This window comes from Microplitis demolitor, chromosome 1, assembly GCF_026212275.2.
Source record: "Microplitis demolitor isolate Queensland-Clemson2020A chromosome 1, iyMicDemo2.1a, whole genome shotgun sequence".
NCBI lineage: Eukaryota > Metazoa > Arthropoda > Insecta > Hymenoptera > Braconidae > Microplitis > Microplitis demolitor.
Genome location: NC_068545.1, coordinates 19,623,466 through 19,649,781, shown reverse-complemented (window position 1 = coordinate 19,649,781; position 26,316 = coordinate 19,623,466). Strand labels below are relative to the sequence as shown.

At 28.3% G+C, this 26,316-nt stretch overlaps 1 protein-coding gene across 9 annotated transcripts; it reads left to right on the top strand.

Annotated features, from left to right (window-relative positions):
* Positions 1-1,719: 1,719 nt before the first annotated feature.
* On the top strand, positions 1,720-18,085 carry LOC103573368 (glucose transporter type 1). 9 transcript variants are annotated; one of them, XM_014445045.2, is made up of 13 exons: positions 1,720-2,174; positions 2,269-2,325; positions 4,057-4,229; positions 5,022-5,766; positions 9,343-9,538; positions 9,730-9,840; positions 10,462-10,557; positions 10,718-10,878; positions 11,710-12,069; positions 12,180-12,411; positions 12,563-12,775; positions 15,527-15,751; positions 16,113-18,085. In XM_014445045.2, exons 4-13 carry the CDS (start codon positions 5,030-5,032, stop codon positions 16,317-16,319), a joined length of 2,538 nt encoding a protein of 845 aa, XP_014300531.1. In that variant the 5' UTR covers positions 1,720-2,174; positions 2,269-2,325; positions 4,057-4,229; positions 5,022-5,029; the 3' UTR covers positions 16,320-18,085. The 9 variants fall into 9 exon arrangements, with proteins under 9 accessions (XP_014300531.1, XP_014300532.1, XP_014300539.1 ...); XM_014445046.2 differs by lacking the exon at positions 2,269-2,325; XM_014445051.2 differs by having other exon boundaries at positions 1,844-2,325; positions 15,548-15,751.
* Positions 18,086-26,316: the final 8,231 nt, after the last annotated feature.

The window sequence follows — 26,316 nt, the reverse complement described above, 5'->3', positions numbered from 1 at the left end:
TCCGAGGAGATTAAATAAATAAACAGTCATCTGTTCCGCAATTACTCCAGACTTAATCCGCGTTCACTAGGAAATTTTTTAGTGCAAAGATGGATTACCATAAAAACAATAAACAAAAATAAAAAATAATTATTATACGTCTGCATACATAATGTCATCTCTCTTCCCTTGTCGTTCCCTTTGGGAATGTCTTTATATTATGCAGTGTGAGGTTACCGTGGTTGGTAGATAGATGTAGACTTCCTATCCAGCTAATGTAAGTACCGGCACCAAAAGCATCAGCATCATATCACGCGAGTGTTAGGCATGTGCTAGACATCACCAGTTGTTAAGTCTATATATATATATATATATATATACATATATATATATATATATGGGGATATGGCTTATGAATATGTGCTAGTAGTTAGTGGTACCTCTTCTGCACCTGCTCTACTCTAGAGCAAAAAAAAGGAGTAGAGATGCAGTGGCTATGCAAGAAGTTGTATATATATAATGATTTTCACCTTATGCTAACACACTTTGGATGGTATTCATACTTTTAGATTAATGATGCCGATGGTTTTATATATTTATATTTATTATTTACTTTTTCTGATGATAAATGGTCATGTTGCAACTGACAGTGTATCGTGCATTAAAATGTATATGTATAAATTTTGTATATACATATATGTGTATTTATGTATCTATGTATGTACAGAACATAGAGCATAGAACTGACAGTAAGATACCCGGGATAATACTATCCCCCCTTACTTTATACTCTCGTGTGTCAAGTATTTTCATCGAGGATATCCTTGAATTCTTTAGTTATAAATCTTTCGATAGCTATATTGTATAATATATATTATATATTACATTACATTATATAGATATATATATATCTGAACTCGTCCGAGTAAATTGTCTTGCTGGGCGCTCACTCGTGAACGTTGAATCGACGAGTAGACAATTTATGGATTTTTTATTGAAACTCCTCGAGGTATTTCTTTCTTGTACCTTTTATTTGAGGTCACCAGGCCTGGAAAGTTTAGAAAATTGATAATATGAAAAAATTTACTTTAATTAAAATATCACTTTTCTCTGGTCAACGTAAAAATTTTATTTTTTTTTCCAACAACTTTTGGAGAAAATCTTCACTTTTTTCACTTCATCTCGAAACTTTCAATGTTCTCTCAACTAATCTTTGTTAAAATAATAATAATAAATTTTCCCAAACTTTAATAACTCGGGTAATAAATTTAAGTTTATAATAAAAAATAAAAAAATTTAATTTCATTCAAATTTTTTTTATTTTCATTCTCTCGTTATATCATAATCCGGCAATAGCCTGCGGTAATGTGTTAGTTCGACTTTGATATTATCTTAGTCATGTTACTCATGATCACGTCGTATATGACATAACCATAATTATAATAATAATTATAATAACAACAATAAAACAATGGAATTCTACCACTCAAACAATTAATTAAAGTGATAAATAAAATTTATATATATTTTTAAAAAAATAATTTGATAAAATTTTCTACTGTCGATCTCCTAAATCCACGTGGATCGTTAGTATAAGCCAAGCATTTAATGCTCAATGGACATTAACACCTCAATGAATAATCAGGCTATTCACCTTCTGCATGATAATAAATTACTAAAGGGTATAAATTTATAATAAATTACATATACAATTGGTCAGTTGGTCAATAAATTACATCTTATTGTAATAGTAAGGCATTGAAAGTTTAAATGAAAGTGTATAAATAATTTATTGGTGGACAGGACATTCAGTCAACATGTTAGTCAACTAGTCAGCCACGTAGCCTCTTTGACTTACGCCACCGTGTTTCTGTCTACTTGGACTTGTTATTATCGCATGTATATATATCTATATATATATATGTATGTATGTATGTACGTATGGTATGGGGCAGATAAGAGAAGGGATATGCCTGTTATGTTTCCATTTTTTTATTCAACTCTCGACTTGAAGCGCTGCTCACTGATTAGTAGATGCTGAAGTACCAACAAGACAACACGGATTTAGTTACGCGCTTGTGAAAACTAAAGGACTTTAAATTTAAATTCTTCATTTAAATTTATTTAAAAAGTGGCCAGAGTGCGGGCTGGTAAATTCCAATAATCGGGATCATAGAGATTGATTTTTTAAAAATGTAAGACAATTGTGATTTTAAATAACTAGACTAAATTACTTGGAGTTATGAAACAATAAATTATTCAGATTTTATGTAATTTTATATTATTCAGTCGGAAATTATCGAAGTGCGTAGTTGTTAATCTATTGGAATAATTATCACTTGCGTGGTAGGTAATATTAAAATATTTTCTGTAAGATAAAAAAAAGGGAAGTAATTAAATATTGAAGGTAACTAACCGTTGTTAGTTATTATATATATTTCAAATCAAAAGTATGAATATTAAATGCGACAATTATTAGCGAGTTGATTAACGCGGAAACAGGCGCAAATGAATTCTTGAACGGACATTTTCAAAGAGTACTCGCAGTCGAGGTTGAAATGTTAACTTTCTCTCTTACTCTTACTTCCTTGTTTGGACGATCCTTGAATATTCTCTCTCTTTTTATCTCCCTTCTCCCTGGGTCTTCTCTTTTATCTATTTCTGTCTTTCAATCCTGTTATTGTCATTTTTAAAATTTGTCTCACGCACCAGTTTGCTCACGATTATACTCCAGGCAAAGTAAAGATAAATTTTAGCCAGAAAATATAAAGCTACTCGTTGGACAAAATTTAAACACTTTGCTTATTAACAAATTCTTTTCTTAATCATCGTAATGCCACCAGTGTATAAAAATTTTTAATTATCATAAAAAAACATGATTTTTAAAATTTCAAATATTTGATTGCTTAATTTTAATTTTAATTTGTGTTTTACTCAGTACGCTGTGATAAGATAACTAAAATATAATTACATGGAATCATAGTTCGTAGAACTATCATATGACATCATAGACAATATGTGGATATTTATTTTTATCAAAAAGTTTCAATCATTTTTTTTTTACCCAAGCATAAAAAAATTCACTGATAAATAAAGTATAAAAAATGTCATGAAAAAAATAAGCGATGAAAAAAAAAAAAAACGATTTTAAACAGCGATGGCACTGCGGAAAAAAGAGAACGATTGCGTGGAAAACTGCCGGTACTGATAATACTCAGGTTTTGTTTCTTTTTGTTTGTCTCGTGTCATCCGTTTTCACGTTGAACCACAACACCACCGGGGATCATCTCTATTCTAGCGCGACTTATCTTTTACATTTAAAATGTCCTCTGGTGTGTATCAACTCTGTGGTAATCAACATTTTTACTCGTTTTTTTTTACGTTTTCAAAATATTCCGCAACTGTAGCTTACCTATGTACACATACCATTATAAGTATATACCTCCATATATATATATATATATATATATAAATATGAACGCAGCTTCTTCGCTTTGCTGCTGATGAGAGCAAAAATTCCTAGAGTTTATTATCGCCATTAGAGAAAAAAAAAATTGCTCATGTCTGCTTGAATTTTTTTTTATCACTATTATTATTTTTTATTTTTTTTTTAATAGTCTACTGCGTATTAAAAAATTTTTAAGTGTGAAAAAATCAAGTTATTAATTTATTTGACATATTTAAATTTATTGAGGTGTAAGTATTTTGAATGGAAATAATTATCGGTGATAAAGTAATAAAAATAAAAAATGACCCACTACATTAAGCGATAACTCGATAAGTAATTAAATAATTTAAAATTTCCATCGACTAATTAATAAATATATGAACAAAACATTGAATTGTATCTGTATGAAATATATATTTAATAGGTTATTATACGTCGAACAATGCATATGAGATTAATTTATTTTAATGAGGAGACTGTAGTGTCTCGGGATAACAATAAAATTAATAATTAAAATCCAGGATCTGGGATGTGGTACACCCCGGGGATGAATAATAGCACCGGTTAAATTTTATACTCAACAATAAATATAATTTGTAGAAAAAAGTAATTTTTTTTTAAAATTTAAGCTTATTGTTGCGGCTGAAGACGAGTCGAGTGGCCGCGGGACTTGGTGAGACGCACAGACGTCTATCTTTGAAGGTCGCAGAGCTTATCTACGACGTAGACGAGGTTGAGGGCTACACAAGTGTCGCCAGCCAGTTTGTAATAACCTACCACAATGGATTGTGCATTTTTTAAGGTGAGTCTTTTTTAATTATTCCTCCCTTCCTTGCAACACCACCTCCAGTCTTCCTCATCGTCTACAATCCTTCATAATAACTAAATATTTTTCTTACTCAAGACTCATTTCCGGATCGTTATGAAAGCAAACAATTTTGAATAAACATTTTTCTTGAGAAAAAACAACTTTGTCTTCATGACTTTTTTAAATTTCCCACGCGTTTCTGTTGTTACACATCGCGAATTATGAAATCTTTTATACGTTCTTGAGTTTTGAGTCATAAATATTTTAATTGCTATTGAAAAAAAAAATTCCGATTAATTTTTTTTAATGAAAACTTTAATTACTTTAATTTTAACACTTTAAGGTAAACCTTTCGTTGTCATAAATTCATATTAACAAATAATAAAACGCTAAATTAATTATTAGTTATAATTATGTTTTAATAGTTTTAATAAACTAATTAACAGACTTTATTTTCAGAATAAATCTTTGCTTAAATAATCAAGATAAATGAATTTTTAAATTAAATTATTATATTATTTTTTTAATTAACCAGATGATAAATTTAAAAGATCATTAATTATTATCTTTATCGCATCACGTGGGTGGTATCTTTACAGCATTAATCTATTTTATGAACGGATATTAATTAACCGCAATAATAATAATAATAATAAAAATGTTTTAAAAGGATGATAAATCACTGTAATGTATAAACAATTATTTAAATCGTGTATTATCAGCGAAAGGATTACCTTGAAACCCCATATCAGTATCATCGTATTTGATAATTAATTATCGTGTTAGCACATACGATGGCCGATTCACGCGGCTTCAAGCCAATAAATTTGTGGAGCGGTGATCCGGATTCGGAGTGTCTTTACGAGGAGATATCAGGTCTCTCGTCATCAATTGAGCCTGAACGCCGTAGCGTAGGATCAGGTACTAGTGAACGTAGCAGCCGAACAAAACGTAAAGTGAGTAGTCAGGATACGCTCCAGCGTGCCGGGAGTGTTGGTCATCGTGTGTACCAAGATCACTCAGCATCAGCTGGTGAAAAAACAGCTCCGCAACCTCAAACACGTCACCACAGTATTTCTTCAACTTATCAGCATCCGCAGCATCATCAGCATCAGCACCAGCACCAGCATCAACAAATCCAACACCATCAGTTGCAACAACTGCATCAACAGCACTTACATCAGCAACCGTACACAGAAACAACACAGTTGCCGACATCAGTGCATCATCAGTTGCGTGATCAATTTGCTGGTACAAATAGCAGCCCCAGGGTGGAGGATCAATATGCCACACGAGGATTCTACGGGGAGTCTTTACATGGCGCCCCATTTGAGGCTTCAGCCTCATTCAAGCTGACGAGGGGACGAACTGCTGCCCACTATCATCACTATCATCATTACACCAGCAGTTTGCGGCGTCCTGGCGCAAGACCCGCACCTAGATATCACTTTCCACGCGGTGTATTCAGTGATGAGACGCAGGAAGAAATACAAGAGGACGATGAAGCTACTCTCAGAGAGTTGCTCGTAAGGTATGTCCTCTTTCTCACGCGTCTTCACCACTTATTTATTTATTAACTTACCAACTGAACAAAATAATTTACCTAACAAGAGACACATTTTTTTTTGTTTTTAACGAGTAGAGGATGAGTTTGGATTTTTATTTTTTTTATTTACTGTCATTTTTAAATTAATTTTTGCCGAGGAGGATTAATAATTATTTATGAGAATGCAATGCTTCGGCAATAATATTTGTTACGTCACGCTACATAGATTCCATTTTGTGTATATTTATTATGTTACTACATATATATTAAACACGAACCAATTCATCGTTTCGTTTATCAGTTTCTTTAACTTTTTGTCGATATAAAATGCGTGTTTTTTTTAGACCATAACATTACATAATAACAGTAACATAATCATAATAAAAATAATAATAATAATAATAATAACAACATATATATGGTGTATTTGTTTTGTATTTCGTTATTTATGTTTGACTTTATTTTTAATTTTGCTGCGACGCTCGCAGGCTTACCACTTGATTGCTTATGTTCATTTTTTTTAATATCATGTCCCTCATGGTCGTCAGTAAAAACAAGTTTTTAAATTAATATTTGATAAGATATATATATTGATAACTAGGGTCTATAAATAAAAATAAGAGAAAAAAATTTTTTTAGATAGTGAATATTTCGAAACTTGTTTATACTTACGCCCGAAATCACTCATGAGGTCATGCTGATTTTTTGTAAATTATTTTTGGCCAATCAACTCATCAACCGCGTGTGTATCAATCAAGTGATGGGGTTCATCATTTCAATACAGTAGCGAGTTTTGAACTTTTGGACACGGGCATCTAGGCAGGGGTGAGTAAGCTGGCGGCGCGTCGCAAAAGATGAATTTAAATAAATAAATAAATTAAAAGAAAAAAAAATAGTCAGTAAATTATATGGATATGAAAGTCATTGACAATGACAAGACGAGAACGATAACGATATCGATGGAAAATAAATAATAATTAATACTAATTAAAAGAAAAAAAAAAAAAACTATGAGTAGAGTAGAGAAAAGTAATCGCCCTCGACTGGTCATTGGTTGCGATCGACGTCATCAAAATCATCATAAACTGAACCACGACTGTGTTTCCTAAACTAGGTAAAGCTTACAGTGCTATAAGAGGTGGGAACGCGAGCTCGCGGACCAGCCAGGCTTCGTTCGTGGTTGGACATCGATACAATACTCGTCTACTGTGTTCGAGACATTTATTCTGTACGAGACGTAAGAGAGAATTGAGTATCATATTGCGATAAGTAAACCGCAAGTACGTGTGTTGACATATACGTATTTAAACTGTACGTGGAAATAATAATAATAATAGTAATAATAATAACAATAATAATAAAAATAAAAATAACAATTATTCACTTAAAAAATAATAAACATAATTGATAACTAACTGATCTGGTATACCGAGTGTGTGAAGAGGAAAAGTGAGAAATTGAGAGAGAGAAAGAGAAAATAAGAAAGAAAGAAAGAGGTTTTGACAGGCGTTAGAGGCTACTGTAGTTTCGGACACACAGCCATGGTCTCCCTATCTCCCAGGTACATAACATCGTCACTGATCTATCTCTATGTCTACATATATATATAACTATATTTATACCTATATCTATACTTATATTTATATTTGTCTTTATCTTAATCTCTTTATCTATCTATTAATGTTGTATATTTAGTACGAGTCATTAATCATTTGCTCACGTCATTACGCTATTATGCAGTCGGTAATTTTGTTTTTGGTTTGCTGGAATTGATCATTTTTTTACTGATTTACTAACATTAAATCTCACTCACGGTGTATTTTATGTACAGTTGTCTTGTTTGGTACACTTGGTGCTTAATGGTAAATTTTTTAGCTGCACGGAAAAGTTTTAGGAAAAAAATTGTCACGCTGTCAGTTTAAATTATCCCTCCGATTTTTAGTAGTTAATCGAGTTACGAGTAAACAAATTTTATTTTTGTTTTTGTTAAAAAATTATTTAGATATTTTCGTTATGTCTTCGAGTAAAATGGATTTGAAAGTTATGATTTACAAATATGTTAAGTTTAAATTATATTTAAATTTATGATAAAATAACTTCTATAGTGAAATAATCTTTGGTTAAAATTTAAATTTAATTTTATTCAACAAAGGTTACAAAAGTTTTTAATGTAAATATAATAGATTTTGAGTAACAGATATCATAAATTTTTTTTTTTTTTTTGTTAAATTATATTCAAATTTAAATAAATAAATTTCTTCTATCAGTACTCGATTTACGAAAATCAGTTTCGATTGTAAAATTAATTTAGTGAATAAACTTTGGATCACTTGGGTAAAGTTTGACAGTAAAAAATTTGTCGTGATTAAAGTTGTTGATACAAATTTATGATAAAAGTCATATTTGTATCCCCCTGAGCTTCATGATGAAATTTAGATCAAAATTAATTTTGAATAAAAAGATTTTTTTATTTTTACTGAAAATAATTATTTACAAAAATATTCAGGTTAAATATTAAATCATAAATCAAAATAAAAATAAATAAGCTTCGGAATTAAATTTTTTCCATGCCTCGAAACGTGAATCAGAGCTCAGCTGTCAGATATTAAAACAGAGCTTAAAATCTGCCTTCGTGATAATTTATTTCCATGTAACCGTCTCGTAATTGCAGCTAAAATGTATACTTTTTTTAAGTACCTTAATACACTTTTGTTCACTATCACGATAATGTCTCAATTTACGAGCACTACCTGCATCGTGACTCACTAAATACTTAAACTTTATTTAATTATTTATTTATTTTTTTAAATATCACAAAAAATTGTTTTAAAACAATAAGCAATTGCTCATTGCCGTTTAATGGAATTTCAAAAAATATATAAATTGATTCCTGGTTAAATTAACACACTAAATTAATCAAATTTAATTAATAAATATTATATATATTCAAAAGTAAATATTAATTTTACCAATAATCAAATATTTCAATTAAGCCATTTCATTAAAAATAAATCAAAGTGCACAGATAAATAAATCCAACACTTTTCACTCCTCACAAATATATTTAATAATAATAATTTTAACAATTAATTAATTTTAATTAATTAATTAATTAATATCACTACAAGTAATGAAAAAAAAAAAAAAAAAAAAAAAATAGTAATTAGAGACTCGCTTTATTAGTCGCATCTGATGTCTGTGTTGTCTTATGTGATAACGGATATGTGATCTTAAGCAGAGAAATTGGTAGCTGCCGAGCTGAGTGCACTTTGCTAAATTAAAAAAAAAAAATATAAGTAAAAAAAAAAAGTAAGCAATGAGTGGAGAAGCTAAATAAATGTAAATGCGATGAGAAATGTTGTAGAGAAGTCGGTGATGCAAAAGCTCGGCAGTTTTCGCGACAAAGTTCAACACCTCAGGTCGTAGCAATAATTAAAAAAAAAACATAATTAAAAAAATAAATAAATAAATATGAAAATGTGGGATGTAAAATTGCGAGAATGACTTGAATTTACTATGGTCAATAAATAATTGTAACGTGAGAAAATGTATGTCCGGCAGTCTGCAGAAACAGGTCAGCGTGATGAGTATGAACTTGAGCGCCAAGCTGGACGAGCTTCAGCAGCGGGGTGACCGTCAGCTCGAGACGACAGTGGCTCTTTGTGAGATACGTACTCAGCTACAGGAACTCACCAAGAGCGTCGAGTCCTGTCAGAGCGAGGTCAGCGAAGTCAAACGGGACATGGTTGCGATAAAGGTATGATTGGCACGGGGGCTTGCGATTCAGCACTTATGCCCAAAAAGTGCTTTATTCAATCAACCGACAATAATAATTATTATTGTTAATTGTTATGCATGGCCCGGTATTGGGCATTACTTTTATATTGAACGTGAGTCATTGGCTTGCCCGTGGTAAAGAATATTGTTCTTGTCACGCGTTGTCTGCAGCACGAACTGGACACGGTGCAGCAAGTCAAGGAGGAAATTGAGGAATTACGGGAGTACGTGGACCGACTCGAGGAACATTCTCACAGACGGAAACTCAGACTTTTGGAACAGGTTTTATATATATATATTTATCTACGTGTTGTATTATCAAATTTTTATTTTATTATTTCTGTAGTGTTTTTTTAATAAAAAGTTTATTTATTATTTTTATTTCATTCGTTTTATTTAATTTTATCATTTTTTTATTTTTAAATTAAATCTACCCCGGTTAACTAAATATATATGTTTCAATAAAGCAATTTAGAAAAAAAATATTCTATATCACTTTTTTATTTTTTAAACTACTTATTTTTAGAGAGTTAACCCTTTGGAACATACAGATAAATTTTAATGTAAAGACTTTTTTTATTATTTTTTTCTTTACTCAAAAAATTTTTACGAGAGATTTTTATATTCAGGGACACGGTAAGCTTTATTATCTTTTTATATCTTAATAAATGATGACAGGGGATAACTACACTCCGAGTTAATGTCCAGTCATTAAAAAGACCTTTTTAAAAGATACATAAAACCCTAAAAAAATTTATTCCAGCTGTATGTTCTGAAACTCAATAAAACTTTGTTATTTATTTATTTATGGTTTTTTTTTTTTATCTATATTTGTACTTAATAATCTCACCAATAAATATCATAACCAGTGTTAAAAAGCTAAATGTGCATAATATTTTTCAGGGATTAACATTTTTCCTAGCGTACGCGATATTCGCTGCGGTCTTTGGAATGCTTCAGTTCGGATACAACACTGGAGTAATAAATGCACCTCAAGGGGTAAGTTATTGGCATTCTCAAGTATCTACTATACATATATATGTATATCTATATTATACATTCATAAATCATCAATATTGCTAAAGTTTAAACCCCTTGAAAGCAAAATAATAATAAATAATAAATAAAAAAACAAGTATGTATTTAATAATTGTTGCAGAATATTGCTAATTTTATGAAAGATGTCTACAAAGATAGATACGGTGAAGATATGCCTGATTATGTTGTTAAAAATTTGTACTCAGTAGCAGTTAGTATATTCGCAATTGGAGGAATGATTGGCGGATTTAGTGGCGGCATTATTGCTAACAGATTTGGCAGGTAAACAAAAAGAAAAATAATTTTTTTATAATTTAATTTTATTAATTCATACCCGTAATCCAAAGCTGTGACATGGCTAATTTATTGACAGGAATAAATATAAAATTTAATATGACGTTGTCAGAATATTTATAATAGTTAACTATAAGCTGATTACAAGTATTTATATATAAATTACTCGTCAATATTAAATTACATCAAAACACTTAATCTCTTGAAAGTTTGTTGCACGGTAGTTATTTTGAAACCGATTTATGACTTCTACATTTAGCGTCTTAACATTTAAGCCTTTCGTATTACGATACTCTATCTCTAATTTTTCTTCGCCATAATTGATTGGACGGAAGTGAACCATTTGTAGAAAAGTAGGAATAAAGCAGGACAAATGGAGGCTATCGGGCTCGTGATTTATGGATGATTATCATAGACTGTAAATATTTTTTTGTGTGAAAATGGTCCTCGAGGATTTTACACAGCGTCGGTGTGAAATTTTTTTGTGTCAATCATTGAAAAGTGTACTGAGTGTTATCTTTCATACCGTTCGCTGTTATTCGCTCAAAACTCGTAAGTCATTTTATGGCTGGAAATTGATAAATTAATGATCCTATTAACATAAGTATGTAAAATTTACACCGTAGATAGTGTGATTGTTCTAATTAACACAGCCAAAAATTTAACACTGTGCGTCGTGCTTTTATCACCGCCGGTATTGAATATTTTTACACCGCGAACTGAGAATTTTTATAATAATTTTAGTCAATAGATTTAATTGTCAAAGACCTGGATAATTGAAAATATATTTATCAACATATATATGAAACTTATTTATAGAAAAGGGGGATTGCTATTAAATAATGTACTGGGAATAGTCGGAGCATGTCTGATGGGTTTCACAAAAGCGGCTCACTCATACGAGATGTTATTTCTGGGACGTCTTATTATCGGTATTAATTGTGGATTGAATACGTCACTAGTTCCCATGTACATATCGGAAATAGCACCACTAAATTTGCGAGGTGGATTGGGCACAGTTAATCAGCTAGCTGTTACTATCGGTCTCTTAATTTCCCAAGTACTGGGTATCGAACAAATTCTGGGCACTAATGATCGCTGGCCTGTTCTACTGGGGCTGGCTGTCATACCGCCTATTGCACAACTACTGTTACTGCCAATTTGTCCAGAATCTCCAAGGTAATGCAATCTAGAGTTGACATAATTATCATCAGACAATTATCTTGCTGTGTTCTGTACTAACTCGCATTGATTATAAACAAACATTATATTTTTTGTTCTTCATCCAGATATTTGCTCATTACCAAACAGTGGGAAGAGGAGGCGCGTCGAGCATTAAGAAAACTTCGAGCTAGCAACCAAGTTGAAGAAGATATAGAAGAAATGAGGGCTGAGGAACGAGCTCAACAGGCTGAATCAACAATTTCAATGGGCGAGCTTATATGCAGTCCAACTTTGAGAGCTCCTCTTGTTATTGGTGTGGTCATGCAACTATCACAGCAACTTTCGGGTATTAATGCTGTAAGTCTTCTCAAAACTATTCCATTATATAACGTATTATATATTCTACACAACACAAACTTCATCTTTTGTTAATAATATAACAAGCTTAAGCTCAAGTCATTGTTATTTACATTTTATATGCCGTCTTTTATTTTTATTTTTTCTTCAGGTCTTTTACTACTCGACGATACTGTTCCGAAACGCTGGATTGTCTGACGAAAGTGCCAAGTTCGCAACCATTGGTATAGGTGCTATTATGGTTGGTATGACGTTAGTATCCATACCGCTAATGGATCGTACCGGTAGACGAACACTACATCTTTATGGTCTGGGTGGAATGTTTATATTTTCCATATTCATCACCATTTCGTTCCTTATAAAGGTAAGTGAGCGCTTATCCAGTTTTTTTTTATTATTATTATTATTATTATTATTAAAAGTACTACTTTTATATTATAAGTACATACGAGAATTTATATGTATGTTAATGTGAATGAAGGGAGAAGAGTTTATATTATTATTATTATGTGAGATCATTAAATGTTCATATGTCGAGTACATTTAATACAGTCGAGTTAACGTATAATATACTCTTTAAACGGTTTAATGTTTTCTCTGATAATTAGTTTCAGAGTAGTATTATTGTTATTCTTTTTTTTATATTTTTTGTAGCTGGTGATTTCACTTGAGGATTCGATGAACAAAACTAGAAATTATGACCGGTTAAAAATTGTCTGGGTGTATTTAAATTTAAAATAATTTTATTTTGAAGATGTACTGAAAGCGGTGCTCTTAAATATTTGAACAAGTTTTTATGCCGGATAATATTCTGAAAAGTTTAAGGCATGAGAAAATTATAAAATTCAATTATTTTGTTTTTACGCTGGTTGAAAAAAAAACTAGTTGCTTTAATTACTTAAATGAATTTAAAAGCTTCGAGTTTCTGCTTTAGAAAAAGCTAATTACAAGTACGATTTTTTACTGAGTTATGATAGTCTTCAGTTAAAGTCGTCTTTTATGTTTTATCTTCAAATGAAACGGGAACCAATTGACGTAGAAAAATTATTAAAAAAAGTTAAATTAAGCTTTCAAGTAAATTTACCTCAAAAGATCTGAAAAATTTTTGTAATTCATATCGCGCTGTAAGACTTCGATTTATTTTTAAATTAATTTATAAATTTTCATTCCTTTGATCTTAACACCGGTTAAATTTTTAAATTTCGCAGCTGAAATTACAGCCCGTAAAGCATAAAATTTTTTATAAATAAACGATAATTAACTATTTACATTATTTATATAAAATCGTGTCTGTGTCTAGCTGTCAATTTCCAATAGATTTGAACTGAAATTTTTATTCAATGCCCGCTTCAATAACGTCAAAGAACAATCAGACTCAATCGTCTCAAAATAAGTGAAATCGCCTCTGGAAATAAATATTCCACCGCTAACATTAAAGATCAATTGCTTAATATTTATAAGAACAATAAAAAAACTCTTTTCCCTCGACTAGCTAAATAAAATAACAATTTATTTAAGATCGCAATAAATGTACAAAGGTTACGGCAATATGTATTAAGGATAAGCCGGGGCATTCGATATGCTTCTGGAGCATTAAAGCTCAATACTTAAAAAAGAAGCATTATCGGAAGTCCTGACCTATATTTATAATAATAATAAAAGAAAAAAAAGCTAAAAAGCTGTAAATACCAATCTCTTCGTGCTTCAACACAACGCACTCGAGTGCAAGGTACTTGAAATGCTTTGTACCCAGCTGGAGTGGGGCACCGCTGCACCACCGACTGTGAGAGTTTATACCACAAAATATGCAGCTATATACTTACATATATATGTTAATGTCAATATAACGTAATCTCATATATCTATAAATATATATTATTATTATGTGCATACATAGCACAATAAAATGTAATAATAATAAATATCTATATATGTAAAATCATCGTCTACATACATGTAAGACTCCATAATCTCCTTTACCTGCATGCGCTTTATTACGGCAATTTTATTCTAAATAAATATATATTTATTTATTTTCATACTCTGTTAGTTGACATCATTACTAACGACAACAAACAGCAATAATATATAACATGTTACATATTACTTTTACATATAATATTTTTATCGTACGATAATAATAATCGGGTTTTGTTGATGCAGTATTACGATAACACAATAACAATCTGCATGTTTATTTATTTTAACTGTTTGCTAATTTTGCATTCCCACTACCCTTATTTTCCTGTCCCCCTCCCTCCCGACCGACCTTTTGACCTCTTTCGTGACAGTCTGGAGGAGAAAAATTAAATCATTTTTTAAAATTCTAGATATTATATTTTTATTTAAATTTTTTTTTTCAAAAGCTCAAACCTGTTACTTTTGATACTAACTCACAGTCATTCGTGCTTCGATGGCTTTTCTGATGCTTGCATAATAAACTCAACATTCAAGTACTTTTATACATATATACATATACTCCTCATATGTATACATATATTGAATACGCATTATGTAAGAGCTCGTAAAAATTTTTTTACTTTCATTCAAGATTGTCAGAGCTAGAGTAGAAGCATTCAACTTACTATTATACGTACTTTTAACAGTAAAAACTTTTTTTTTTTTTTTTTTTTTTTTTTTTTTTTTTTTTTTATACATATGAGATACTGGCTTTCTATTCTTATTCTTATTATTATCATTATTATAATTATTATTATTATTATAGAAGGCGGGTTTTTATGAGGTCAATTGTCCGACGTGAAAAACAAAATTGCAACCCTTTAAAGACCCTCACAGGCAAAATGAATTTTAAAGAAAATAATTAAGTAACAAAAGTGTTTTTAACAAAAATATAAACACCAACACCGCTTATAAAAATAACGCACTTAAATATAACTGACTTATATTTATAATAATCACGACACAACACAAAAGTTCAGGATATTGAGCTGCACGTGCATGGCTAATTTTTTACTATTATTGTTATTATTATTATTATTATTATTATTATTATTATTATTATTATTATTATTATTTATTTATTACTGAATGACTCTGAATCCTGAGGCTCCTCCAGCTGCTCAGGAAAGAAGAACTAAATTCTACGCCCTGATAGGAGTTTTTCAATTACGTACAGGAAATGATCGGGTGGATGTCTTATCTATCAGTGGTATCGACACTTAGTTTCGTAGTGTTCTTCGCTGTGGGACCTGGTTCGATACCTTGGATGATTACTGCTGAGTTATTTTCACAAGGTCCACGTCCAGCTGCCATGTCCATTGCTGTACTTGTTAATTGGATGGCTAATTTCGTCGTCGGTATTGGTTTTCCAAGCATGATGGTAAGTTATCTGATAAATATATCTATATATAGATACAGTACAAGTAATTTTTGATACAAAAAATATTAAAACGCATAAAAAACTTTCATTTATATTTAATGCGATGTAATGATTAAAAATTAATCCTCACTTTTTGTGGAGGGAAAAAAAAGTGATGAGATTTCTGCGGATTGAGTGTAAAATTAATTCATGAGTCGAGGGATTAATTTTTAAGCCTTTTTTTCATTACTAATAAATTGTAAATTTTTAATTTCACTTGAATTTACTTTATAAATTTAAATTAAAAGCTTAAAGGGATAAATTCATAATTCAACCTCTATTGATAAATTTTAATTTTTTTTTCTTTCGTCTGTTCCCACAGATTTGCCTTGATAACTATACATTCCTACCATTCAGTGCATTCCTGGCTGTTTTCTGGATCTTTACGTACAAAAAGGTCCCGGAAACTAAAAACAAGACCTTCGAAGAGATTTTGGCTCTCTTTAGGCACAACCACGACAGGTATGACGGAAAGAAGCTATCAAATCCCATACCCGATACTTATACTACCAGAATACAAGATAAATAATTTATTTTAAATACTAAAGTTATATTATTGATACAATTATTACTATTACTAGAGTATACTATAACTGTTATTATCACATTAGATATAAATTCCATAAATGTAAATCACCCACTTTAAACGGTTTTGAGTAAAACTCTTTTCAGTTTGTTACTTTAACTTCAACTGTTATTGCATACTTTACATATATATGTGCTATAATATCATGTGCTACATATATATAATCGACTCTTATGGTAATCGATACCTTAAAAACATATCAATGCAGAAGAGCACAATTTACATTACTCATTTTACTTTATAATCATTTTAATTTAAGTTACTTTTTATTTAATAGTTTATTTTTTATTCATTAGGATTATAATAGAATTTTTTTTAAATTATAGATTAGATAGGGACGAAATTGAGACATTTTAAAGTTATGAATTATCAATCCTTTAAATGACATTTCTTTATTTTTAACTTCTAACTGACCCTCATTCAATTAAAAACTTTATTTTCGTTATGACGCAGTTTGAAATTGATCGAATAATGCATCGTGTTGTATTTTTATTAATAATTAGAAATAAAGAAATTTATTTTTTTAATTAACATGAGAAACGGTCAAGTATTGATGCATTTATTGCAATCTGGACCATGGAAAATTCATGTCGCATCTGTGATTTTGATTATTGATTTTTGAATTTACGTCGGAAATCATAAATTTTTTCTACCGATCAGAAAAAAAAAATAAAATTGTGGGTCGAGTAAAATGAGGACGCTAAGAAAATAGAATATGTATAAAAAAAAAAAAAAGAAACGAAAAAACCATTTATTGGAAAAATATAAAACGTAAAAAAAAAGTATTTTCATGATTTTTCTCTAACGGTTACATTTTCTCGAAGCTAAACATGAAATTTATTCCAAGTCGGATTTTGATTTGTTTTTGCAAAATTTTTTTTTCTTAAATGAAAACTCTATACACAAATAAAGATTAAGGTGACGCGTTACTCTGTAATCTAAAAATCGGGTATTTTTCGTAAGCGTTGGTCCACTCAAGTGCAAAAGATAAAAAAGTGACAACTCTTGATGTGATATTTTGTAGCTGCTATTTTTTAAGAACGCCTTCACTTGCCAAAAAAAATCGTTTTTTTTTCAACTATAAATCATCGAGCGGTTTTGTGTGTCGAAAATAAAAATTCAGTGATTCAAATTTTTCATACCCCAATTCCGTCCTTTTAAAATAAATAAAAAATACAAAGCGTATTAAAAATGAGTTATCGGGCCATAAAATTTTCTCTACTCAATAATAATTTAATAGTTATTAAATAAATAAATAAATGCACATATCTCAACATGGAGATTTAACGATTAAATGAATTTTGATACTACAAATAATAGTTTAACTGAAATTCGATCAGTGCAAAGTGATATTCGGCTTTTGTAAACCTTTAACAATTTGTTCAAGTGATTTGTTAACTCGGTCATATAACTTTATCCGATATATCCTACTTCTAATAGTTAAAAATACAGATAAAGTATATATTTAAAAAAAAAAAATATTAAGCACAATTGTACAGAGATCACGAGTGATTGATGTTATCAATATATTTTAATGAAATTTCAATCAAATGTTTATTATTATTATTATTATTATTATTATTATTATTATTATTATTATTATTATTTTTATTATTATTATTGATTTTAATTATGTTTGATGTGTACTTAGTCCAAATAAATTGTAATTAACATATTGTTTATACAAAATAAATAATTATTGTTAATCATATTTGTTTTATAATTTTAATTTATATTTTTGTTTATTTATTATTATTATTATTATTATTATTATTATTATTATTATTATTATTATTATTATTATTTATATTATTATTGAAGAGGGTCTAGAGTAATTTTTGTCCAAACTTTTCTTTCAAATAGAATTTCTAAAAAAAAAATTAAGACCGACGCTTGATAGATTACTCTATAATCTAGCGATCTAAGTTTACATTTTTAAAAAATGTTCATTTGTTTAAGAGAAAAACGTGGACAAAGTGCCTATTTACTGAGCAAGGGCAACAAGGATAGCTGTTCGTTAATTTGAGTATGATAGAGAAAAAAGTTTAGATCTATCTTAGGTGAATTAAACCAGTAATAATAAAATTAAAATGTATGTTGTTTTTCTTGGTAATTCATATTTATACAATCACCAAAAATGTTGAAGTTTTAGAACACAGCCATTGTCACACTGGACTTTAACGGCAATAAAAATTGAAAAATATATTTCAGAGTAAGCTAAGACCCATCAGAGAACTAGTACCCGATCACTCATGTATTTGTGTATCTATATATACTAAATATATATATATATATATATGGAGTGATCGAGTACTAGTTCCCTAATCGGGTACTAGGTCTTTTACCTTAAATGATTCGATAGACAATAAAATTTGAAACACGTTCGGTAAATACAATAGTAATAACACTCGGACAGTAACATAGAGTCTAAAAGTTGCAAGTTATTTTTATTTTAATAATCAAAGAAAATAAATATTAAATACTAAATTTATGATATACCCTCGTAACTGTACTTGTCTGTATTATTCGACACAGGAGCAGCTTACGGGACAGCAGACTTTATGGGTAAGTCAAGTGAAAATAAATAAATAAATAAATAAACAAGTTGTATTTTCTGCGACGTCGGCTTTTCAGTTACTCAATATATTATTTTGTACCTTTATATCAATAAACTTTCACGCATGATTAAATACATTGTTTATTTTTTTTCTTTTTTTTATAAACATCAAAAGGAATTATATTTTTAAGAATTGTTTTTTTATATTTAAATAAAAATTATTTAGTATTAAAAATAACGAATAACTTTATTGACTCAAGTGTTACCTATACTGTAAAAAATTTGAGAAGTGAACACGGGTTAAATCTATAGTTAATCGGAGTGAAGGCAAAACGGATGACTGTGTATTTATTTAATCTTCCTGAAGTAAAATGCACTTCAAAAAGAAGTTTATTCTAGTAATAATCAAAGTGAATGTGGACTTAAATAAAATCCATATCACTCCGAGTTCACTCCCGATTTTTTACAGACTATTGAAAAAAATTTATTTCAATTGATTAAATATTTAAAATATAATTCCGATAGTCTAAAACTCGACGTTTGTAAGTTTCACATGATTTTAAATATCGCATGTTTTTTTTTTTTAAAAAAACCCAATAGTTTATTATCATTATTATTTTTTACAATTATCATTATTACTATAAAATTTAAATACATATTAATGCCAATTAAAAAATTAATTCTGATACACCAAAGCTAATTACTACTTAAAACTAAAAATGGATAAAAAAATTAATTAAATAGCTGCATGAACAATTGTGATAAAAAAATGATTAAGTCTTATTCTTTATTTATAACAAACGTGAATATACATTTCACAGTTTCTGCAAAAGTAACTCAGGGCTATTGTGTGATTTAAATTAAATATTAACGTCACTGACGTTATTAATAATCAAATAGAAACAGAAAAAAAAACTAAAAAAAAAAAAAATTAATTTATCAACATGAGAGCCCCGACACACTTAACTATCTGGAGCCTAGCATTTTATCGCATGCTCCTAATTATTAACCTGTACCTTTAGATTTATAATTTAATAATTAAAATTTATTTAACTCCTGAATTAAAGGACTCGTTTTTATTATTGCAGATTAATTAATAAATTTATTTAACTATTGAACAATTGTCGACGGATAGTTGGCACGATTTGTACTACAAACACTATGTGCAATTGCATGTCAGTGCTTAATCGTTATAAGCGTTTTATTCGTAAATAAAAATAAAAAATAATAAATTTTTATATACTTTTTTTTGTCAATCGCCAAATGCTTTCAAGCGCTTTAATTACCCTAATGCATCTACTCTTTTTTTCGCCTCAACTCTTCGTCATTGCAATAAAATTTATAGTGTTAATTTTTTTTCGTTGCGGTTCAATATATACTCTACTGTAAATCTTTTAATTCTTTATTACGACAGTATTTTTTTTTTCGTTTTTTGTTCAGTGGTCGTTGTGACAATTAAAATTCAATATCGCATCCAAAGTAATAAAAAAAAAAAAAAAAAAAAAAAAAAAAAACAGATGCATTTTTATAGTGGGGATTGCTGCCTTTCAATTGAAATCTATTGAGAGTACATCATGTTTATTAATATTTTTTTTTGTCAATGACTAAGCCATTAAAATAATAGAAAAAAGCTGCGGCAAAATGGCCACTTAGTTTTTTTTTTATATCAAATGTTTTTCAGTCAATTGATAAATTTTTATATTATAGAGGGGCGAGATGGTCACTCGTTTTTTTTTAATAAAAAACGTTAGCGGTAAATTTTTTTAAAGACAATACTTTAAAATTGAAAACTTCAATTAATTTTTTTATTTGAAAAATTTAAATTATTAGTAACTGGAATTTTTATTTTTATATGAAATAAATTTAGTTATTATGATTATATGAGAAGGGTGACTGATATTCAATAGCATCCTCGTATAGAATTCAAAAGCTATGACAAAAATAATCAAATTGATTTATGTCGTCTTCAAGAAGATATCGCGTCTGCGTACACAAACGGATCGACTGACAGTAGAAATATGAAATAAATTTAATTTAATTTTTTTATAAAAATTTAAATTAAATAACAGAGTAGTCGGCTTGTTTATTAGAATGTTCCTGTAGATTGATAAGATTTCTTTACGAAATTAGTGTAGTGTGTAATCTGTAGAGATGAAATAATCAGAGAAAAATTATCGTGACAGTAGAACTCAAGGCTTTCGTTAGCAATATTTTTTAATAGAATTCAAATTATAGAAGTTGATAAAAAATATAAGATGTTTGAAACGGAAGTGCATTATAATACAATTAGTTTTAGTTAAATATACTTTTTCAAATTAGTTTACTAATTGATTTTATTTAATCAATCGAGTTCACTTCCGTTGTTTTTTTTCGTGGACTAAAAACTCCATTTAAACTCGAAAAATTCAGGATTGAATTAAAATACTTGTCATATTTAATTAATTTAATTATTATATTTTTTAAATTAATTTTTTTTGCAATTTAAAAAAAGTTTTTAATGAAAGTGCAATGAAATTTGAAAAAATTATTTTATTATAGAAATAAATTGCTGACAATTAATGTCAGTTTGTTATTAAAAGTTTTTTTTAAATAAATTTAAAAAAATATTTATAAATTTAAAAGGTAGCAGTCTCCATTAAATAATAAATTACTTTTTTATTTTTTAAATATCAACTTGTCCAGTACCAATAGGTTTTGCCGAAACATTCGATATTAAAAATTTGTTTGAGAAAAAAAAAATGAATTAATAACTTGAAGATATAATTGTAAGGAAGTTTGAATATTTATTTAGTTTTAAAATAAAGTTAAAAAAATGAGAAGAAGCCATCCTGAGTAATGAGACTTAACTGCCGACGTTTAAATTAAATAAGAGATTTAATAGACGAAATTGAAGAAAATAAAAAAAGTACATGAAGATTTAAAGGAAGACAGAAAGAAGAAAAGGAAGAAGAAGAAGTAGTTGTAAAAATAAGAAGAAAAAAAAAATAAAATAAAAAAAGATGTACTTGATGGCCAGAAATAGCCGAGTAATATTGTAATACCTATATATATTGCAGGCAAGAAGATCTCACGACAAATTCTAGCAGGGAAACGATTCTGTCTGACGTCACCGCGAGCACCCACCACCCGCATACCCAACTTCGATAGGCCGTAATTTCATTAGAGGAAACTATTATTACCAGTAACCAAATTATAAATATATAGAGAAAAATAACGAAACTTCCGCGCACATGGAAATTCAATTACAAGTATTACTTCATTTTTTATTTTTATTATTTCGAAAATAGATTTTATTTATTTACTTTTTTTTTTCAAAGGTTATTACTGTTATTATTATTAAAATTGATTGATTAATTAACCTGTCGATTGCATTACTTAATAGTTTTTTTTTTTATGAATATTTCGGCATTACCAAAATCTGTTTAATTTTTTATTTTAATTCGTAATGTTTTATTTTTTTTATCGTTTAAAAAAATAGAGTTGACGTTTAATTAAACTTTTAAATGTAAATAAAGTAAAAAACTTAATAATAATAATAATATTAATGATAATAATAATAATTACAACTTACTCTACTACACAGGCCAGTGAATCTAAACGTAATAGAAACTGTGAAATGATTAAATTTTCAATAAATATTAATATGAAAAATAATTTTTAAAAAAAACTGTTCATGCAGTTTTATATTGACTTACTGACATGCATATTACCGGTGTAAAAATGTATATTTGCGTTAAAAAGAATGTTACGCTAGAAGGATAAATGGCAGAAAAAAATTTTAAAATAAAAAAAAAACGTAAAATTTAAAAAGTTAAAAATTAGGACAAGTCGCGTGGTGTTTTACAGGAGCATGCTAAACAGTACGAATGCATTAGAGGGTCACATACCGCCAGCGGAGAGCGCAGCCCTGATGGTGGCCGAGGAGAAGCCACATCCTGATTCATGTAAGGCCTGTCAACCTGACCGACAACAGTCTTATCATCATCACCTGTCACTATCACATATTCCAGTGACAAGGCAAACTATTCCTCAGACCTGGCTCTAGCTATTTATTTAAATTATTATTATTTTGAGCCCTACACCTTCTTTTTAAATTTTTATTTCTATTTATTTTTAAATATTTTTAGTAATTAGTGCGACCATCTGAGAGTATTTTAAAACGTCATGATTTTATTATTCAAGAGAATTTAAAGGCTGAACTTCATTATTTATTACTACAATTAGTGGTATGATTTTTGAATTTAAATTATATATTTTTAAATAAATTTTAGATAACTTTTTACTAGTGTTTTTATTAATTAAATTTAATATCTTTATTATTTACTAAAAAAAAAAAAAAAATAAAATAAAAAATGAACGGTAAATTATATTTATTTATGTTAATTTAAAATAATTAAATAAACACTAATGAAAAGTTAATTATAATTAAAACTCTCAGACATTTAATGATCCACTGATTATAAGTCCTGACTTTTAGATGACGCGCAAAAAGGAAACGATGTTACATTAGAAGTTTTAAACAACTTGCCACTGATATAATATACACAAAACCTACGATAAACTCGGTAAGACTAAAGTTTATTAACAAAAAAAAAAGAAAAATATTTAATAAACAAGTAAATAAATTAAACAATCAATAATAAATAAATTTATAGACTTTTATAGTTTGAGGAAAATTGAATAATACTGTAACACGGTAGCTAGCACGCCTTTAAACAAGTTTACATTAGGGAAAGTGGATGTTACGTTGTGACGAAGCACTGTTCGATTATTGGTAAATTTTATAGTCTATTGAGTGGCAAAGTTGCTTTATTTACTTCACTACAAGCGATACGCACTTTATTAAAACGTTCTCTCTAAAAAAAAAAAAAAAATAATTTTTGTTACATTAAAAGTATAATTAAATAAATTTATCACGCAATGCAAATAGAAAATAATCACTTGTCAAATCACTGAGCACATATATATCTACATATACATAAATTTATATAAATTATTTAAAAACCAAATCAAACTATCACGCGATCACTAAAAAACAGCCTCAGATTTATATTTGTGCCCCCTCCCCAAAAAGAGCAATGTGGTCTACAAGCTTTGAGGAATCGTTTGCTAAATGTTGCAAAAATCCTTTTTAATTAATATCCCACACTAATGCATGATCTTCTCTGTATGTTTGTATAAATTTATTCATTCGTAGTCTCACTGTTATATTTATTAATATTTTTATCATTACACTGTAAAAAATTTGGAGTGAATACAGATTTTATTTCACTCAAATTCACTCCGTCATCTGGAGTTCTGGAGTTTAAAAAATATCACTTCGCATGTGGAGTAAACAGGAATTTTTTTTTTAAATAGAGTAATTTCGGAAGGATGTGGATTTAATTTTAATCCACATCTACTCCGATCCAAAGTTTAAATTTTAAAATAAGCTTTCTAGAATGAATTTCCCTTCGGAAATTCAATCCGCGTTCACTCCGAAATTTTTTAAAGTGTATTATTATTATCATTGTAATCGTAATAATTATTTTATTTATTTTATTTGCAAGCATCATTTTTCTTTGCTTGTATCAAAAAATAATCAAACAAAAAAAAATTAAATATTAACTAAAAAAAAAATTCTTTTATAAAAAATAATTAAAAATTAATTTATTTCTTTTACTTTTGATTCATTGCTCACTAGACTCATTGTTGTAAATGTATTTATTTGAAGTGTAGATTAAAATCCAATTAAATCATCTCACAATCACACATCACATTCTTATTTATTTGATATTTGTCATGATCATTTTGTATGTCACTTTTCACACGACAAACACTGGCCTATGTAGTAGTTTAATTTAAATAAATATATAATCGAGAGTTTAAAATTATTTCAACGGATTTTAAGACTGCTATACGTGTTTTATATTATTATCATTATTATTGTTATTATTATTATTATTATTATTATTAATATTAATATAATTATATTTATGAATATATAAATAAATGGACGGCATATAAGAGAAGTAATAATTGTTAAAGGGGTATATAAGGGTTGTGTATATTTGTGACCCTGTAGTAAGTGTGAAATTATTTAAATAGTAAATTAGTATATTTGTGTGTGATATTGTGTACTGTGTAATATTTTATATGTGTATACTGTCTAATGGCTATAGAAATATATTAATATAGTGTTATATTTAAGTGTAATTGATGCATGAGTATTACGCACGGCAATGCATGACTATTATTTATAATTCTTAAGTGGAAAAATTATTTTTAAGTGGGAAAAAAAATTCTTTATGGCTTCTTTGTCATAGAATTAATATTTATTTATAGATTTTTTAAAATGGAGAATGGCCAAAAGTTTCGTTAAATTTTTTTTATTTAATGATATAATTTTTATTGAAACTGATAATTTGTAAACATTTTAATTATTAAATTTTTTTATTTATAAATTCAAAAACCTGAGAAAAATGGAAAACTAATGAAGAGACAGAAAAAATTATTTTTTGGTGACAAATTTTTATTTATGGGGTTCAGGGAAAATGAAGCAGTTTCAACCCTACGGGCAACTATTTCAATATTTTTTTATAAAATCCCCCTCCCCTTTTTTGATTAAAAGAGAGCAGTCACTGAACAAAATTTTCATTAATTTTGATCAGGATCGCTGACTAAGAGAGTCTATAGAAATTCTACAGATAATCTAGACTTAATTCGAGTTCGAAAACAGCAGGAAGTTTTGGGAGTCTCCTGCAGGGTCAACTGTTTTTTAGATTTTTTTTATGAACTCGTTTTGATTTTAGTTAAACTGATTTGCCCCACTAGGGTATAAATATTGAGTCTTTTTCATTAAAAAAAAAAAAAATTAACTAAAAATTTGGCCTGGCTATTTTATCTTTTTTGATAAACTTTTTTTTTAGGGTAATCTGATAGATCAGCATGAATTTCACTTTAAAAAATTATTTTTTTGTTAAATAATATTAAAGAAAAAAATAAATAGTTTGTACTTAAAATTAATAAATTTACAAAAGAAAATTATTTTGAGAAAAATAATATTTTGTATAAAATAATTTGTACTAAAATACCAGTATTAAAATCTCACAATTTTTTTATTACTTTTACCCCAAAACCACTGGAAGTATTTATTTTTTTATCTGATATAAATATGTAAAAATAAAAATAAAAAAAAATTTATCAAGTTGAAAGTTCAACGGAAAAATTCAATATTGGTTAACAAACTAAAAAAAAAAAGTAATATAAAAATTCTATCAGTCTGCTTTGAAAAAATAATAAATCAATTGAGAGCTCGTTAAATATTAGTAGAGTAAATATTGCATAAAATACCTCGATACAGAGGACAGTAAATATTTTTAAAAAATTCAAATTTTATTTCTA